General features: G+C 37.7%; 1 protein-coding gene across 7 annotated transcripts in view; it reads right to left on the bottom strand.

Annotated features, from left to right (window-relative positions):
- Positions 1-12880, bottom strand: part of LOC126171100 (disco-interacting protein 2) — a 647964-nt gene that overhangs the window by 82544 nt on the left and 552540 nt on the right. For all 7 annotated transcript variants that reach the window (XM_049920776.1, XM_049920774.1, XM_049920775.1 and 4 more), the window contains 7 exons: positions 10852-11045; positions 9368-9491; positions 9034-9239; positions 8180-8407; positions 6714-6975; positions 5130-5364; positions 2730-2869 (listed from right to left, as the gene is read on the bottom strand). In XM_049920776.1, the coding sequence (XP_049776733.1) occupies positions 2730-2869; positions 5130-5364; positions 6714-6975; positions 8180-8407; positions 9034-9239; positions 9368-9491; positions 10852-11045 (1389 nt within the window). The remainder of the gene's footprint in view (positions 1-2729; positions 2870-5129; positions 5365-6713; positions 6976-8179; positions 8408-9033; positions 9240-9367; positions 9492-10851; positions 11046-12880) is intronic.

Below are 12880 nucleotides of genomic sequence, written 5' to 3' on the forward strand. Positions count from 1 at the left end.
CGATCAACACCCATCCTACTCACGTCCTCGCCAACCCCCTCATAGCATCCAGAACCTGCCTAGCCGACTTCCTCAATTTACCATATCCTCCAAAACTCCCTCCCAACACCCCACAAAACGTTGTTAACGTTTCTACCAAAACCCTCAGTACCATAGAAGTTCCAGTTCTATCCAAAGGCCTCAACTTCAGCTCTCTGCCAAAGTTTAACCATGTTGGAACTGTCAAAGCCAACCTAATCCTAACACTGAACATTGCTTTTATCATTTCACACCACCATCCAACAGTGACATTCCTCCCCTCCCACCTAAATGCCCCCCATCCCCCCATCACCTTCCAGGAATTCCTAACAGCCAACATGGCCTCACCATCCTTCCCAAGGCCTCTTCCTAAGAACACTAACATTTGAACAGAAGAAAGGACAGCCTGTGTACAACCTCGAAACAGATCCCAAGCATCCTCCCTGCAGACAAAGGCTCTGCCACTGTCATGATGAGTCACAGTGATTATCTGAAGGAAGGCCTCTGCTGACTGACTGAATCCTCCATTTAAAAGATCTGTAATAGTGATCCCATCCCAGTAACCAACATAACCTCCTTACTGAAATCCGAAGGCCCTTCCCAGAATCTCTCCCCTGAGTCCCCCTCCTTTCTCACCACAACAATATCCCGCAGACTTGCCTTCTACATGCTCCCCAGAATCCACAAACCCAACAACCTTGGAGGCCCCCCTATAGCTGGCTATTGTGTCCCCACTGAATAACATCCATCATGCTCATGGTCTTGCCACTACCAAACATTACCTCCCCCAACATCCTTCAGAATCCAAACCCACCACCTCATTCCTTATACACCTTAGCAACTATATCCTGACCCACAACTACTATTCCTTTCAGGGGATGGTATACAGACAAATCCATGTTGCAGCCACGGGCACCCACATGGCATCCTCCTATATCAACCTGTTTATAGGTTATCTATAGGAAAACGTCCAAAACACCGAACCCCTAATCTGGTTCAAGTTCATTGTGATATTGTCTTGATCTGGACTCAGAGCCAAAACACCCAACCCCTGTTTCTTCATACCCTCAACATCATCTCTCCCATCCACTTCACTTCACCTGGTCCCCCCACTATCCAATGTGCCACCTTCCTGGATGTTGTTGACCTCCTACTCTATGATGGCTCCATCCACACCCCTGTCCACATTAAACCCACTAACCACCAACAGTACCTGCATTTTGAAGCTGTCATCGTTTCCACACCAAAAAATTCCTCCCATACAAGCCTTGCCATTTGTGGATGGCGTAAGCCCCCTGCAGTGAAGAGAACTCCCTTTACCAGCATGCTGGAGGTCTCATGAGGCATTAGAGACAGGTAATACCCACCAAATCTAGTCCACGAACAGATTTCCTGAGCCATACACCATATCCTCACACACTCTTAAATCCTCCCACCACCTCCTTGGATCAGCTAGACAGAAGCACGTCCCTGTCATCCAGTACCACCCTGGAATGGAGCAACTGAATCATATCCTTCACAGGGCTTTGGTTATCTTTCATTCTGCCCTGAAATGAGGGATGTCCCATCCAAAATCCTTCCCACCCTTCCTTAAGTGGTGTTCTGTCATCCACCCAACCTACACAACATCCTAGTCCAGCCCTATGCCAAACCCACTTCCAGCCTATGAAAGCAACCATGTCATATACCAACTTTGTTGCAAAAACTGCACAGTTTTCCACATCAGTATGACTACCAACCAGCTGTCCACCAGGAGGAATGTCACTGCCAAACTGTTGCTATAAACAAAGTTCAGCACCCAGTGGCACAACATGCACTAGAGCACAAAACACGGCTTAGGACAACATGCTCATTTTGAATGGCTGCTTGACAACCCAGACCAACTGGGTCCTTCCCTCAATCACTAGCTTCTCTGTACTACACAGATGGGAGCTATCCTTTTAACACATCTTCTGCTCCTATAATTATCCTGGCCTCAATCTCAGGTACCCCATTGTCCTGCATCCTCTGCTTAACGGTTTCTCTTTCCTCCATCTTTTCACCACCTCCTAATTCATGTCCTCACATCACCTTCAGAATAGGGCACCCCCCCATCGGCCCCAACAATCGTGGCTTACATATCTAGCCCATATTCCTGCCACCCCTCCCTCCCACGTTCCTAGCATGCAAACCAACTGCCTCCCTCCAAGACACTAGCCACCCACCTTTAGTCCCCCTCCTTGCATCTTTCTCCATCTACCCACCACGCCCAACACTACCCCCACCACAACCAGTCCACCTGCCAAGAAACAAAGCACTGGCACTGTTAATCCAGCCACAACCTTGTAGTGGCAGTGGCGCGCATGTACCTGCATGCTTCGGTATTTTACTCTGGCTCTACAAAGGAGAACTCTGAAAACAAGCAAGTTTTCTTTCTTTTGTATGAGGCTATTGACAACTCAGTGCTTCTGCTTTTCGAGTGAGTGGCCTCCTTTAATCCAAAAATGTTTACATTCTGCAAGAACTCTCCTATAACATTTGTAGCTATAGAGACAGGGTTATAATGTTACACTGCTCATTTCTGTTATGGTACTGACAGACCTGCACAATACACAAAGGATTTCATTAGAATCTGTTATTTTGATTGAAACCGATTTATGCAAATGTGGATAGAGTTCCTTACGACCTCAAAAGCTGTCAACAAAAAAATAGTGAAACATATTTATACTCACTGCCAGGCATGACCTGACCACAGTCTTGCAACGTTAAAGAGGTCAGTGAATTTTCTTGATCAACGCGAACGACACCATAACTGAGACCCGACATTGACAAAACTCCTCGACCAGTAGCATTTACTCCAGCTCTGCCAGGTCTGTAAATGTCACAGAACATTTTAATTACAGTGTTTTATAACAATAACATGTGCAAAAATCATTCCTAGTTTTACTTTGTTCAGATTTCTTAACTTACATTTAAAAATGAAGATGATTAAAAACTACTCTTAATGTTGATAAGTAATTATTATGATAAATTGCAACAAATAGCTGCAATAAGTAATTATTAAGATAAATTGAAAGGAAGATCTGATAGTATTATTATCACAAAAAACTGATAAATTAAAAGACAAATCTAGCTTTTGAGCAAAAATTAAAATTACATGACAATAAATAGCCTCTGTAGTTATTTTTTAAACTAACATTTATGCTATAATTTTCCCCCAACGTTTTATATCTGAGGCTTGTTCACAACTTCTGCAAATAAACAGGATCATGAAATTTTTGGGGTATTTTTAATTTGACTTTGACACAATTAACTTTGAAAAGTGAATTATTAATATCCATGTTGTAATGGTTTAGCTCTATTCAGTACAATCTAGGGCATATCTGTTATATTGGGAATTTTGTTTCCATTTGTATCATATAAGCACTTATATATTTCCGTTGGAACAAGATTAGACTTTCTTTTGTTCCAATAACATTCTTTTCGCAGTTTCTGACAAATTCCACATTTAGCATCCACTAAAACTGCTTGTGTTCACTGCAACTTTAAAAATTAAACAGTTATAGTAAAGGAGGTATCTATATGTAGGAACATCTTCACTTGTCCACCATCTGAAGAAGACGAAGTTCTGTTTGAAATGATTTCACCAAGGCTCTGAATTCTACACTATATAGTGTAACTCCCATACTAAGTATTTATGCAAGAAAACCTTTGCTCTTTCTTGTGCAGTTCTACTTTATATCCTTCATTTCTTAACACATAGTGTCTAGCTTAAAAGAGCATTTCTCTTTACTCGTCATCTCATTTCATCACCCCCCCCCCCCAACCCCACCCCCGGCTCACGATGCTTCAGTTTATCTGCTGCTGATTTTTTAATCTTTGTTTTAGCCTGTGTACACACAAATAAACTCTAGCTCTGTAATGATATGTAACTGACGTGTAATTAATATCTCACAATAAAAGAAATGGGACTGCTAAAATAACTAAAGAACTATTTTTATGGTGTATTAGTGCACAACTGGTTTCTTATCTTGAAATGTGTCCATAAGCTGTGACAAATGTTGTCACATTTGACATACTCTGTGGCAGTGAATGACTACTTCACTACATGCATGTTCCTGCTTATTGCAAGAAGGTAAAAAATCATCAGAGATCCTATGTCATCTCATAGAAAATAATGAGTACATATGTTTGACAGTGGGAGGAACAAATGTGAGAAGCAATTTTCTCAGTGTGTGGAGGAACATGTATGTAGTGAACTGCTCATCAACCGCCACTGAGTTGAACAAATTTAATAAAGCCTGTACAGGGTAAATGCTCAGTTGAAGTAGCAAAACAGGTACACAATAACCTGTCATGATAAGTAGTTCCTTACTAATATAAGCAATCATTTCTTTGGTGATTAGGATATAGTTTCAGAAACCCATTTCATGCTGTTAACGTACTTATATAAAAAAGTTAGGGTGTACGCTGAGGATTTTCCAGCTGGGATTACGAGCTACAGTATATGTGTAAAGGACTAAAAGAATGCAGTTACATAATTAAACCTAACTATACCACTTCTCAACCTGTGACTTCTGCTTGTAATCAGTTTCTCTTTTTGGCTTTAGAAGGCCGACCCAGTTTCTCAATTTTTTTATGACACAGTTATGGCCTTAAGTTTAAATTTAAAGTTATCTTCCTTTTTGTGTAAATCATATCCAACAAACAAAGGTAATAAAGATAAACAGACCCTTCCTAAAATGCAGTTTTGACACAAATATAAAGCCCACCACTGAGAAAAATCAGATATTGAAGTAAATTTTATTTTCCAAATTTAACAAATAATCAAAATGAACAAACCATTCCTGTCTTTAACCCCATTTTCTTTTACTGCTAGCAACTGTATGTCAGGATTTAAAACTTCTTTCTATACATCTCTAAAATGAACCCATTTTAAATAGAATACAAACAACTACAATCATTAATAACACTAAACCAAAAAAATGAAAAGATATTCATAGATTAATATGCACATTCAGTCACCGATTGCCATAAATTGCCTGTATCTTAGAATTATTAACAACACACATGAATACATATTCATAGCATCTATTCACAGATGATGCACTCAAGTTTCTGAAGTTACTCACCTTCGCACAGACACTGTGAGGCATTCACTGGAGCTAGCACATGGGCAGATGGCATCAGGACGAAGGCCTTTGGCTTGGAAGACACCAAGAAACTGGTCACACGAGGAGAGCGACCACGGGTTTGCCCCATCTGCTACTAACAGCAACCTGAGAGATGACAAGCTTACTTCTTTATGGTCTTTCGTCGCTAACAAGCCCCAGTGCAGGTCCCGAGATTTTACAACTGCAACACTTGCTGTGAACGTTTGTACAAATGAATGACAGAAGAACAGAGAAAGTTTTATACAGGAATATTGTGTGTTAATTTAATGTTTAGCTTTAGAAACAGGATTTCAGTTGCCTCTTGTTTCGATATTGTTTGATTGGAATTACTAATGAAAACGTAAATGTTTAGACTTATGTACAGAAGACCGTGAAATGAAAACTATCAAACCTTTTTATTTAATATGGTCACACAATATCCTGTGCAGAAAGTGAACAATAGTGTGAATAAATATAGCCAAACACAGTATAAACCAAGTGTTAAGTGGTAGATAGGTCTATAAATATAAAGTTGAAACCTGCAGCTCTGCTTTCAAACACTCATTCTTCCTCTGTACAATAAGTGGTAATCTCTTAGTTTGTCACGAACCTCCCTGTGTGTCTCTGAACTGCCTTAACCATGTGACAATTACAAGGAATCCAGTTATTGTGGAGAGCAGGAAATAATTCAATTTCAAAGCCTTCAGAGGGTGTAAATGTGACATGAGCAATACGGGCAACTGCAATTAAGAAATGTTTTCATGTTAGACCATCAGTCCAAGTGTGTCATTGTAACTTGTCCCACAATGAGACTGAAACTGCATCTCCATCCATGACAGCAGGAATGTACTATTCTGTTTCACACGATTTTCATCATGACAGATGTATGAATTATTCAATTAGCTTTGGAGGCACATCTCAGCCATCAAGTATTAATTTTTGCAACTGTTCAATGAGCCAATAAATATACTCCACCAGTTTGTCTTACTATCAGTTTTTATCACTCCCTTAATTGAAGCTTTTCTTCTTCAATCCTCTTACATTCACATCTTTCACTGTTGCACTAAATACCAAGCTTCAAAGCTAAGATACAGCTCATCCAAGGAAACTGTGTGTGTGTTGTGCGTGCATGTGTGTGTGGGGGGGGGAGTCAATAAAAATAATATTAACCTTTCATAGTTAGTATTATTTTCTCCTGAGAAATAAATTTTGCCTAAGGGAAACAAGTGCTCACAAAATTAATACTAAATTCAACACTGTCCTTCCAGGCACACACTTCCATTTGTTCTGGCTGTGTAGAGTCAATTTAATGCAATCTTAATGTCACAATTGAGATTGTAAGTAGAAAAATAGTAGCCCACATTTCAAATAGTGGGAATTAGTTTCCACAAATGCATACAATAAAGTTATTAAGCATAGCTACTGCCAAATGCATTACCTGTAATATTTTAAGCTTACAGGTATTGCCATAACAACTGACATTTGAAACAGATAAAAACTACAACAGCTCTAAAACATTGCACTTGAGAAATAGTAAGTACCCATGAAAAGTTATAAACATACCTCTGTATTTGGTGATCATCTGCATCCATGATGCTGGGTTAACTTTCATGAGTGCATATGGTATAAAAATCACATGCATGCCATTGAGAACACTTGTGAGAACACTGTGCCACAGTCCAACTTCTCGTTTGAAGTCGAGGACACACACCATGTTTTCACCTTCAGTGTAACTGCAGGCCATTGTGAGTGTACGGCAGTGAGCCAGCATAGCTGTTCGGGTAACGGTGACACCCATGACTGAACCATCTTTGTCTGTTGTGTACTGAAACAGAGCATTCATTAGATAAACACAAAATATGAAACCAATCTACAAATCTTGACCTGACGAATTTCATGGGATGAAATGGTACTCGAGCATACTTCAGAGTAGTCAAACTGCATTAATAAATGAAAAATTCCCACGAGTAAAAAACAGTGAGAAACAACATTAAAAAATGAATCTAAATGGAAATGCAAGGGAAAAAACGTTAATAGATGAAACAAAAATGTCACGTCAACTACAATTTTGTAGGAAAAAACTAACTAACAGCTTACAAACTCTAAACAATACCACAAGAATAAGCTGTCTGGAACCAGTATAACATAAGCAATAGAAATAACTCAACTGCTTTTTGTTATTTCTGCGTCTTTGGATGTCACTGCAGTTGTGCTAAATGCCCTTCAGAAAGATGACGTAACTTCTATGTGCTCGTTACATTTATTTGTTCAACAAGGAATGTATTCACGAAAGCTTTCATGCTCTTATTTCATTACTTATCATCATCATCATCATCATCATTTGAGTACTTACATTTTGTTATTGGCATGTGACAATATTTCCTGTTCATCCAAGGAAATGATGCTATGTAAAAATTTCAAAAAAATATAAACACAAGACGCATGCACAAACACACAGACAGACTGACTCTGAAAAATTTAAATAAAAACATCTACAGACTCAAGCCACTGTATGGCTGTTTCTTCTCCATGGTGAACTGTTGCCAGTCCACTTGGTAGCTGCCAATACACACCTTCCACCACAAATGTTTGATCTGAATTTTGTTTAGAATTGTGCAAATGTATGATCCAAATTTTGTTCAGAACTATGTGGAATTCATTATGGTTACCCACATAACTTTAACAGTAATTTTCAGACCATGTATTTTCTTTTGTAGGCTGTGAAAAAACCTATTATATCCATGAGAAAGAATCATAATGAATCTATCAAAATCTAAAATTGTCCCAAGATGTGTCTTGATTCTGTTTTAATTCAAGCAATTATGAAAATGACAGTGACAAATACACTTTAAGATATTTGGTGTTGCATTACATTCTGCAATGCATTATTACACAACACAATAAGTGTTCTGAATATTGTAGCCACATTTTGTAACAAAACATTCCAAGATTTATCTCTAAACAAAACCTGTGTTTATGAGACGATAATCTAAATATCTGATACTAAGGTGACATTATTCAATGATTACCTCTATATATGCAGGCGTGTCATCTGTCAGTCTTGGAGGGGGAAGCCAGTCTTTTGGTGTCTTTGCTAAGTGTTCAGTAACAAACCACTGCAGTTTGGGCCAACCTTTAAATGCCACTACTTCACCAGTGGCAGTTTTTGGCAGACCTTTTAGGCATGCTTCGGACGTCAATGCAACCTGAATGCCACAGCTGCCTAGCAGGAATCCTATCTGTTGTGATCCTGCATCCTGAATATACACATTAGAGTTAGCAAATCTGGTGAGAATAATCAGTTCAAAATACCAACACCTATGTGAAAAGTAAAACTTAAACGTCCTTTGTAACACACACGGTGAGCGCAAATGTAAAAAGTTGACTTGAAACCACAAATAACAACAAGTTTAACAGATCAAAAAAACATTATGGAAAAAATAGATTGCTACTTACCACATAGAGGAGATAGTGAGTCACAGAGGGGCAAAACAAAAATACATATATTTAGGCTTTCAAATGCCTTCTGAAATAGAACACACACACACACACACACACACACACACACACACACACCATTGTGTCTGGCTGCTTTCTCCTCTATATGGTGAGTAGTGATCTATCCTTTTGACACTACTGTTGTCATTCCATCCTGGAATTTCCATTGTTCAACATTATAAGGAGTGTTAGAAAATAAGCTACTACCTATGACATCCACAGCATTCCCATTTAATGTTCTTTTTCATCAATTTAGAAGATACAATTGAACAGAATAATAATTGCTGCAAAATCTATTAAAACACATTACTTGTTATAACTGTAAGACACATTATATTATAATTTAGTTTTTGGAGTAAAAAACTGGATGGATAAAAAAACTTACCCGTCTTGTCAGAGGAACTTCAATTGGAACTGGCACAATTCCAGCTTGCAAGCACCCATAAAAGGCACAAATGAAATTTATAGGATCATTATTTGGGTAAACAAGGGCAATTCTGTCACCAGGCTTCAGACAAGTATCACCACCTTTGCTGAAGGCCTTGTTAAGCAAAGTGTAAGCAATTTTCTGTGATCTACTGAGAAGCTTTCCTGTAATAAGAATGTACCAGTTAGTACTCACTAAGAAACTAAAACTCAAAATATATTTAATTCTACTAACAACAGTCTTCAGAATTTTTTAAATAGTATCAGAAGTAGCCAAACAGAATGAAACGAACCATAAGTTAGAGTGATGGTCAGCTTTCCATTGGGGTCTAGAACAGTTGCTACAGGAGCTTTGTATGATGCAGAGCCATACCTTTGAATGGCAGCCTCCAGATTTCTTGGTAATCCAGATGGTACCTATAAAACAATTGTATTTTTATCTAAAATGTCTTAATATTTATGTTAAAAACTGTAGCCTTATCGTCTATGAGAGACACTGAGAAGCTCTGAAAATAAATGGTTCTAATCTACTGTTGCACTTTCAAAAACGAGAAGCAACAGCAGCATCTAACTTAATCCACTGCTGCAACTTTCCATACTGTGTAACTGTTAGAAGTGGTGAAAGAGTGCTCATTGTAATGCTCCATATTGCTACAGAATCCAAGGACTCAAAATAGGAAAAGTTACATTCAATTAGCTCTTTATAAAATTTCGAACTGTATTATAGTATGAATTGGTGCCTCAAGTGTTGGCATTTGAATTTTGGGGATTCTCCATCCATAGCAATGACCTTTTGTTGCTTCAGTGAATTTAAATACAAGAAATTTTCTTGGCAATGAAAGGCAGTACAAACACATAGCAAAAAGTTCTCCCAAAATGTGGCATTATGTGTTCAGAGAATACTGTTCCACAAAATAATAAATTTAGAGTATTCTTGGGATTGAACACACAGCCATTTCTCATTATCTTACACCAGAGCACCCATTATCAGGAAGAATGTAATACTGTATGTAGTTATCAGACTACCTAACTTAAGTACAAAGTGTTCAGGACAGTATTTAGAGGACTGCCAATAAATTTAATTTCAGAGGGCTGAAATCAGTATTCATCATAACTTGTGACGAAATGTCTGGGATAAACCGTAGCAATATCCATCCGACCTATTGATGAAATGGCAAGCAAAAATTTTTACCTTCTGTGATTATTCTCATCCAAAAAAAGTTAATAAAAATGCATGTAAAAGAATACAGGCATGCTTTTCTTCACTGTGAAAGGTCATATCACAAAATTATGCTTGATAAAGGTATATCACTAATCCCAGGCACGGTGTAGTGTGTCTTCCCACATTTCTCAAAAGAATCCAGGAGAAGTGGACAGTAATTGTCATGCCTCAGTCCTTGTTCCCTGTAAACGTTCCCACATGTTCTACCTCCTCAAAAAAAAAAAAAAAAAAAAAAAAAAAAAATAAAACTGAATAAAAGCATTTATTGAGAACCATTACTGAATAACCTTCCTAATGTTGTGTACTATGGTGGCTGCACTAAGCAGTTTCAAGAATACAATGGTTTATTCATCTACGAGTAGAAACCTCTAAGGAAACATGGAGGTAAAATTTTGAAAAAGTGTGAAGTGCTATTACTCTTTTTTTTTTTTTTTTTTTTTGTTTGATTCATCAGTACTGTTACAATAGTCTACAAACTAATGCAATATTATTACACAGTAGTTTGGGAAAAGCTATATCTCTATTAAATTAGTACTTTATTGTGGAAATTCTAACCACAAGTTGCTCTCCAATTGCAGAAGTCATCGAACTGCCTTCTGGTTTGGGTGCATTTGGATCTTTAGGATTTGCCGCAATTTCTAGTTCTATATCATCATCTTCATAGAACTCTGGAAGAGGTCGACGCTTTGGCCTCTTGAGTGTATTGAGGAGTTGCTGGATCTTTGCAGACACTTTCCATCTCCCAGTACCTGAGAAAATCCAACACATATAATAACTGACAACAATTACTAGACTAATGAAACATGAAATTTCACATTGACCACTACATCACTGGAAACATGCCTAACTAATTAAACAATAACCTCATAGAGAGTAGGTCTTCCCCTTGACTAAAACCACAGTCTTCACTTACGACAATTTAAAATGGATTAGTATATGTGAAATTTTCTCCGTGTCATTTAACGTGCAGCAGACAGATCTTTACTCACTGTATGTCCAAAGCTATACTGGAACCAAATAGCTGTGTACAGCACAACCCAGTGAAAGCAATACAACTGAAATACTATCTAGCAAGATGGGTAAGGTTACCACGTCAGTGCTATGCATCATGAAGCATGACCATTGCAGTGGCAGCAACAAACCTGGCTCTGTCTTCATTATTTATGTAGAGGAGCTGAATATGAACAGTTAAATGCACTTTGTAACACCTACAATATTATTTTATGTGTAGTAACACTCCTGAAAAAAGAAATCCTCTATATTTCAAACAGAAATGAAACACACTTCAATTATGTTGGTGAATTTGTTCTGAAACTGAAGCTCACCTATTTTGATGTGAATATGGGAAATGAACAAAACAGAACATTGTTGATACTATCCATAATGACATTTCACAAGCAATGTTACTTGATTGCTGATATTTTCCCGTATTTCCTACCTTGTTAATTAAAAAACAATTCTCATTGTACAGAAACTGATTGTTGTTTATGATTTAATTATTAATTTTGTTGTAACGTTTGTTAGTGTTTCTGTTACTCCTACCATGATCATGACAAAAACTGTGTCAGTTATATGACAACACATACTAAAGGATTTAATGAAAAATCCGACACCAACAGAATACTTCTTGAAGCTATGATGGCAAGTTGAAAATGTCTTGGGCTGGCAGTGAAACAACTTTTTTTGGGTCAAAAATATAGTTACATTTTGAATTGGTGCCAATTTAGATGAATTCACTTTCTTTCCACATTTTTCCAATGAGATGATTTCATCCCTGAAGTGTAATTTCTTGTCTGCAAAATATATACCTTTGACTGTGAGAAAACACTATTCACTGAGCTCCAAATGTTTACCAGCCATAAATTTCTACAGATGTGGGACTAGGAAGAAGCAACATGGTGTGAAACATGGTAAATAAGATGGAGGTTTCAGTAATTTGTGCTGAAAATCTGCTGGTTTTCCATTTTCTTTCCACTGCAAACCTGACCTCACCTCAAGCAGTTGTTATCCAATTGTCTCAGAAGACTTACATAGAATTCTCCAAAAGGATACCTCTGCTTCACCAACTGCACTGGACACAACTCTTCTAGGAAATAAAAGCAACTTTTCCACTGCTGGTGGAGTTCGTGGCAATTGGCTTCCACCCAGTGCTTTGTTTCTGGTGAAATGTGACACCTCACAGCTCATCCACAGTGACACAGAAAAACATAAATCAGGAGGATTCTTTTTAAAACAGTCAACACACCTGTGTTTGTTTTTGGTTGGAATTCAAACAATATAACATCTTCCACATTCTTTTACTGTAGTTAATTATTATGTAAAATGTACCATGCACTTTCTTCTGATACATCTGTATCATGATCCTTTCTAGATAACTTTAACTGCCAACTACTACTGCATATTTTCTTGGAAATTTCATCTGTGCCTGCAGTTTTTGGATTATTCGCAATGTAGATAATCTTCAAGAGAAGTATAGCTATATTTGAACTGTGGATCACAATTGTCAAAAATGAATGAGTGTACTATTTAGCAACTTTCCATGAATTTCTGTTGGCGATAAACATTATTTTTTCAATGTGCAAAT

This window comes from Schistocerca cancellata, chromosome 1 (assembly GCF_023864275.1).
Source record: "Schistocerca cancellata isolate TAMUIC-IGC-003103 chromosome 1, iqSchCanc2.1, whole genome shotgun sequence".
Classification (NCBI taxonomy): Eukaryota; Metazoa; Arthropoda; class Insecta; order Orthoptera; family Acrididae; genus Schistocerca; species Schistocerca cancellata.